This window comes from Anarrhichthys ocellatus, unplaced genomic scaffold (genome assembly GCF_004355925.1).
Source record: "Anarrhichthys ocellatus isolate YVR2014 unplaced genomic scaffold, GSC_Weel_1.0 scaffold11, whole genome shotgun sequence".
Classification (NCBI taxonomy): domain Eukaryota; kingdom Metazoa; phylum Chordata; class Actinopteri; order Perciformes; family Anarhichadidae; genus Anarrhichthys; species Anarrhichthys ocellatus.
In genome coordinates, this window is record NW_022280041.1 from 9,369,588 (window position 1) to 9,377,158 (window position 7,571).

General features: G+C 42.3%; 1 protein-coding gene across 1 annotated transcript in view; it reads right to left on the reverse strand.

The window, feature by feature from the left end:
- Positions 1-7,571, reverse strand: part of mark2b (MAP/microtubule affinity-regulating kinase 2b) — a 41,278-nt gene that overhangs the window by 25,821 nt on the left and 7,886 nt on the right. Inside the window, exons 2-3 of the mRNA XM_031850961.1 lie at positions 1,446-1,613; positions 55-108 (exon numbers count right to left, since the gene is read on the reverse strand). Coding sequence (XP_031706821.1) covers positions 55-108; positions 1,446-1,613 — 222 coding nt within the window. The remainder of the gene's footprint in view (positions 1-54; positions 109-1,445; positions 1,614-7,571) is intronic.

Below are 7,571 nucleotides of genomic sequence, written 5' to 3' on the forward strand. Positions count from 1 at the left end.
GTGTGTGTGTGTGTGTGTGTGTGTGTGTGTGTGGAGAGAAACAAAGAGACCCACCTTCTGCAAACTGGAGGAGTTGAGCTGTGTCTTATCAATGATCTTTACAGCCACCTAGAAGCAAAACAACATGTATTGTTACACTTTTTATTCATTAATCACAGTTTGACGCATCTTGCTCACACAAAGCTGCACAGTCACAGCCGGTGACCACAGCACACATACACAAAAATGATACAATCTCACAAAATTAAGAGATAAACACACAATCACAGCGGGCCACAGTTGCATAATAAGGCAATATATAGACAGGGCTGAAGCATGGTTTGTACCCATGCCATAATGAGGTCTATAGTTCATAATCCAACAGTGGGCACCGACAAGGGAGGCAGAGAGATAAGGAGAGAGAGAAATAACGAGGGAAAAAAAAAAAACTAAAATAGAAAAAGACGGATGGGAGGGATTCAAAGTGAGAGATGTAGAAAAAAAGGGGATGAAACGGAAAAAGAGCAAAGAGGACACAAAGAGAAAGGCGAGGGAAACGAAGAGCAATGTCTGAACATGGACACAGAGAAGGGAGGTCTACTTTTTTTCTCCCATATACGTCTTTTACTGTCAACTAACTCCTTTCTTCCACTCCTCTTTCTAGTTGTGCTCGTCTGTCCGACTCTTTCATGCTCTCTGACTCTCCCTTGTTTTCTTTGTGTGTGTGTGTGTGTGTGCGTGTGTGTGTGTGTGTGTATGCCAGCAAGTCACATGGAGTGTTATCAGGGTGTCAGGCACAGAGCTGTCACACATTGACAGAGCCCGCCCACCCCTCTCTAGCTCTCTCACACAGACCCAGAGTGTACTTGACTGGGCCTCAGACAGACCCCAGCATGGGCTCACTGCAGACACAGCTTTTCCCTTAAAGGGACAGGCCGCGGCATTACATCACATCTGGAATTCACAATGAGCCGGAGACATTTAGGCTTCTCTGTTCTAAGCTGACAATGGCGATATAATCTCCTGCAGCAGATGTACCGTCTCCAAAGCCATGCGAGTCCAGGCTCAGACCTACTGTCTGTCACAGCATGAGCCCGCCTCTATCCTCAGGAAGCAGGAAGGAAGATTAACGTTTAGTCAAAATATTCACGGATTTCTACTTATTTTACCATCTTGGCTAATTAGAAATAGACACTGGTTCCCTAGTCGCAAAGTCAATGGGTTTTTTGAATGGTTCCTATATTTCGTCTTCTTGAATAGGCTTTCTTGGCATTGCGGGTTGTTATTGAACAAACCAGTTTCCAGTGAAAAACAAGAGTCAACGGTACGGCATTTCTCCAAAATGTGACTAAAGTGGCTTAAAATAAAAGTCTAAAGTTCAGAAAGTCAGGGCAACTCCGTAAGTGGAACCAAAGGATAGATTAAATCTATCCACCATGTGTGTGTGTGTGTGTGTGCATGCCTACCTCTTTTCCGGTGAGGACGTGTCGTGCCAGCTTGACCTTGGCGAAGTTGCCTTTGCCGATGGTTTTTAGCAACCGATAGTTACCAATGTGCGGCTGGTCATCTGATGTGGTCGTGGCAACGGAGTTCCGACATCGCGGCATGCTGGAGCGCCCAGACGACTTGGTCTCCTGAGGAGAGAGAGGAGTCAATACGTGAGCGTCGGAGCACACGAGGACTGGAAAGTGAGCGGTTTCTCCTTTGTCAAACACTTATCCGCCCTCACAAGCTTCGACTATCCTGCGATTAAATGTCCCATCAATACAGACATTTATCTCTTAGGGTCGTGGAGTTTCAATCATCCACATAAGTGGTACGACATCGCCAAAAAACTGAAAAATATGCTTCAAAAGAAAATGAAGATGGGTAACTCATCAACACGGCCTCTTAGAGAGACAACGCCTTTAAAATATAACATATAATGTGCCAATATATCTTTAAAGCATTAAGGTCTAAGGTTGGGTTTTGTTATTGATACGACTACTATTATTAATACTCCTTATCGGTTCGGTTCTTTATCGGTTATTTAATATATTACTTATATTCAGAACAGGATTAGAATTGATTCATATTTTAAATACAACCAAATGCTGTTTGTAGAGCAGCAACAGTAATGTTTACAACAGCAAAGTCCCCATATAAACTCACTAATGTCTCAATGAAAACAGTGCGACTATTTTTAGAAACAGTTAAGGAGAAAGACAGTCAGTCTCATCCTGCCCTCCCTCTGCTGAGGTGATTCGCTGCCTGCAGGTACCGCTGGTACGAGGAGGAGGGGCTTCCTTATTGAACAGGTGTATTGATTACGTATGAGAGACTGCAGCATGATCATAAACTACATCAAAACGTTAAAGAGGATCTATAAAAGAACCGGTAACTGTGGAGCTCATCAATAATACAGAATTTGATCATTTAGACCTGAAGCCTGTAATATTTGGGTATGAGCACATGTCAGTGAGAGCCACTACCCAAACACTGAAGCAGTTTCATAACACCGGCTCTCTTTTGTCGAGTCAAACTCAGCTTCGTCTTGAGTTTCCTATAGTTACTGCTTCACTATGGGTAATGTTTTATAATATTCATCACTTGGTAAGATATTGGTATAGGGCTTCAAGAAATAATACTGTAACCCTAGTTCATTCACTGTATCTGTGTGACTTTACTTTGAGCCACCAAGACCAGAAGTTATTTTAATAATCTCTTTATATGGTCGTGAGGAGTAAAATTGCTTCCGTTCATCTTGCAGCAGACAGTAGGTCTTTCGAGTCACACACACACCCACAAAAAGAAAACAAAACCTTGCTGTGCTGGCAAGTTTTGCATGGTTGGCAACTGCGATTGGGTTTCATCTCCAGGAATTGTGTGTGTGTGTGTGTGTGTGAGAGAGATCCAAGTAGACAGGTGACAGGGATCAGGGTCAGAGGAGAGGACGGCTGGCTCCAGGGTATCGAGAAGCAAACACACACGGGCTGTGACACCAACACACAGATACAAGAATACACACTCGTACACACGGCAGTACAAACCACACACACACCTCTCGGAGATCTGACACCGATGAGCGAGACGGGCCGGTGAAATTCACACCGCTGGTGCGGAGCGAAGAGGTTCACACAAATAATCCCTTTCTCTTGTTCTCATGTAATTCACCTAATTATCACTCGCCAGCTTGAACAAATTACAGGCCGGCGCTGTGTCCCAAATAACCGACAGACCACCATTTTTTTTATCAACATCTTCCTCCCGCCGTTAACATATCTCAGCCACGGGAAGACAGGATACCGTGATCACTTCATTATGTTTGTGTGTTTCTTGCTCCAGATGGTATGATCTAACGTCTGTGTGTCCCCCCCCACACATCCTCATGCTGACCTGCACAAAGTGTAATAGGCCAGATTAAGCTGTAACAAAAGCGGGGGACCTGGGATTAAAAACAAATGACAGTTACTGTACATCAAACCCGGAGGACACGGGAAGGTCCTTATGTGGCCCCACGTGAGGGGGAAGCTAATCATTTGTATTTTTGGATCATGTGGGCGAGTGGGAAAGGAACAATATGTCAGATGTGGACACTTTTCAAGACAATGAGACCCAATCGGACCACACAGAGCCGAACTCTTGGAGGTGATAAGATATCCTATTTGGTTTGTTTTGATGGAATTGAAACGGTGTGGGAGAAGATATGCAAGTAACGCAATTTACACATGAAAAGCCCGAATACAAAAGTTTAAATAAAGTATTTAAATATATATAGTATACCGAGAGAATGTGACACCAAGACTGCACACGTGTCGACACGTGTCAGTGCATTACATAAATGAATGTGTACATATGTGCGTGACCAAGACTTGAAACAGGGAAAGTCTGAAAGGAAAGAGCTTGTGGATAAAAGGTCATGACGTGTAGCTATGCGTCCTTATTTTCAAAACCTTTTTAAGTTATAGTCCCACCAAAGTGAATCTGACACAAAGTAGCCTCCAGAAGTCTAAAAGAAGTCCGTTTCCACTGCTGGACAAATGCTTTGATACACTTGGAGACGCCGGTGTTGAAAAGTGACTTCCTGCTCTGCATGTAAATATGTCTGACTTCCTGTCGAACCTGATTTCTCAGAGTGAACTGGTTTCTAGCTGGCTGACCGACAGGTGAAGCCGTCAGCATGTAAAGGCCTAAAAACATCTGAACCACTCTGTGTTTTGGGTTTGTGCTGATATTTGGGAGGCAAATGTATTTTACAACATTAGCTACTAGTTAGGCAACTTTGCAGAGTTATATTCTGAACACAGAATATAAATAAACGATTAAACTATGATGTATTATTAAGCTGTATACAGCCTGATTAATAAGAGGAGTTAAAATCAGGCCAACCGTAGATGTATCATTTGAAATGGGCCAGTCTGTACCAACTCAGTGTTACTGTACTACTGACATGAAGGTGAGAAGAAGTCTTCTGTTAACTTGAGCTTAAACCGATCCTCCACGCATCCAACCAGTCAGCAGGCCTAACTTTATATGTAGTCGTGTACAGGGACCATCGGACAAAGTAAAGTTGAAATAAATTCAAGCGTTTTCCTCAGACTTCTTTCCTTCTTCAACCCTGTGGTCTTCCTTCTCTCCTATCCTCTTTCATGTCAGACTATTTCCGTCTTCTGATTCTTCCTGTATTTTTGGGCAGCTGCAAGCAAGGCAAAGCCCCCCCTCACAGCATATCCAGCTCTCCCCTCAGCTATAAATATAGATGTGTTGGAGGACAATAAGAGACATCATTGTTTTGTTCTCACATTACTCTCTCATGGTGTGTGTGACTTGAGACTGCACAGTGTAGAAAAGGAGTAGAGGATGTTCATTGGAGCCCAAGATACATACATGTCAACAATCACATGACCACTTCAAATCGGAAGGGGGGGGGGGGGCAGTGAGCAAAGCTGCGCAAAAGAAGTAAAGATGTTTGGCCGTGTGCAGCGGCACCTCAATTATTAACCTGCCAATTAAACTGATACACGTGTTTAAGGATTGTATTTGTTAAACACCTTTGCTAGTTTATCATTCCAGTACATAGTTTAGAGCTGGTTACATGTTTAATAATAAAAATAAAAGATTATAATCTACAAAACATTCCTGGCCAACACATAAATCAGCTGCCTTCTTTGTAAATACGCTTATTTAAAAATGACAAGAAAACAAGTCTTTCATCTGATGTGATTCTAATTTTACAGTTTAGAGAATTGACTGTTTACATACTTTTTTCAGCTCAGATGTTTTTGATTTATTTCCCATTTCCGTGCCACATTTGTTTCAACCACAACCATCATTCAACCAGAGTTCACCGGCTACCGTGTGAGGCCTGTCAGACTTCATCGTGTAGAGAGACCATTAGTAGTAGTGTTTATATCAGGCCCAAAAATTCTCACACACACACACACACACACACACACACACACACACACACACACACGACGAGATGTTTACAGCTGAGAGCCATTTACTGCCACACTGGAAACACAAGCATGTGCATATGAGCACACACACACAAAGCCGTGATGTTAATCCAAGCCGGTACTGGTTGTGTTTTGACTCGAGCCTCATTATCACCGACCTTTACTAATCTGAGTTCTGGGAGGAAGTCACTCAGATACGACCAGCTGGTATTCTACACAGTACGGTTCAGAATGGGACTCCAAAGGAGAGTCGCTACCACCGAGGGACAGCTCAGCCCAAACGCAAGAGGGGCAAACGTGGGCAAAAATGTCGTCAACAGTCAGGAGGCAAAGTAGGAGAAGTCAAAGGAGCTTAAAAACACACACTTTGGAAAATTAACATGACAAACCGGGCTAAGCTGAAACAACTAATCAGTGTTCACCACACGGCAAACAGCATCATAGTGCAAGACAATGCTACACTGACGAATTGTTTAAAATATGTCAAACCATTCTCGCTTGTGCTTCGAATTCATAAAATACCGGGCATAATTACACAGACACAATATTACTCCAATTACACACAATTAAAATATGGTTACTTTGCTGCCAAAATTTGCAACCAACAAACTGATTGGCAGCTTTTATTATAAGCTGTTGTACAGATCCTTTTTTTTTAAATATCACATCACAACCTGCTGTGAACAATTAAATGTAATCACACTGTCCCCTCTCATTACAAATAATGAACTACAAATGAGTTCCTCCATCCTTTCTCGTCTGAGGACAACGTAAGGTTGCTCCTGAAACCAAATAAAGATGGTGGTTAACATCAAATTATATGATAAAGATGTTGCTTTTATACAACGCTATTATTGAATTTAATCACACACTGAAGGGTTTTGGCTACCGGTTTACACTGAAACAGTTTTTTAATTGTGAGGAGCTCTCAGTCCGCACTGGATTAACTTGAGAGAAGAAGTTGCAACACTGGTAAAAATAAACAAACACTTCTTCAGCTCTGCCCTGTAAAACTCTTCAGCAGCAGCTCTGCAGTCCCACTAGTGGGTTACTTAGTGTCGCTCTACGAATCGATTTTAAAAATAATGGTGAAAGTTTCATTATTTATAATGACGTATTGGTCATGGTAACACTGTGGCTGTAGGACACAAAAGGCCTTTTGTAGGAGAAATGCTGGTGTGACATTATTTTCCCTTCAAATTAAAAGTTCAAAGAGAAATGCTTGGATCTATTTAAACAATGTTTGGTATTCAATCGAGAAACTCAATTCAACTCAATCCAAGTATTTAAAGATGTTTCCATTGCTACAAACAAACGCTGTATATATGTGGAACAAACCGGGTCTTTATTGGATACATAACGCAACCACGTACAAAAGCTGCTGCATTATACTGATATTTGTAGGTGGGAGGGACACACACACACACACACACACACACACACAGACACAGACACACACACACACACACGATGGCTGTGTTGCCATGGAGATTTGTCGCTTGCTGAATCCCGCCCTAGATCTCTCGATGTTTGTATCTTTTTCATTTTCTCTCGCTCCCTTCTTCCTCTCCGCCATTCTTTTCCCTACCCTGCAATTCATGTTTTTGTTTCTATTTATATTTCCTCTAAAGATTGGTTTCCAGAAAAAAAAAAAAAAAAAAGGAAGGAAGGAAAAGAGAGTTTGTTGTGGCATGTCTGATGACGGTAAAAAAATAAAAATTCAACTTAACACAGATCTCTTCTTAATCACCACATCTTGCGAGCTATAAAGTAGCTTTCACTTACAAAAAACAATTACGGCTGCGCCTGCATCTACTAACTGGAACTACGAGCTAATTACAAGGAAACACAGATGGGGAACAACTTTGGGAGGACTCGTGTGAAATGAGCACTCTAATGAGAGGGATATTAAAAAGGACAAGTTTAAAAAGCTGCCAAATGCCACCTGATTGAACTCGTAATGGAAGGGCAGTTAAACATGACCAGGGTGTATAGTCATCCCGGGTTTTCTCTCTCTCTCTCTCTCTCTCTCTCTCTCTCTCTCTCTCTCTCTCTCTCTCTCTCTCTCTCTCTCTCTCTCTCTCTCTCTCTCTCTCTCTCTCTCTCTCTCTCTCTCTCTCTCTCTCTCTCTCTCTCTCTCTCTCTCTCTCTCTC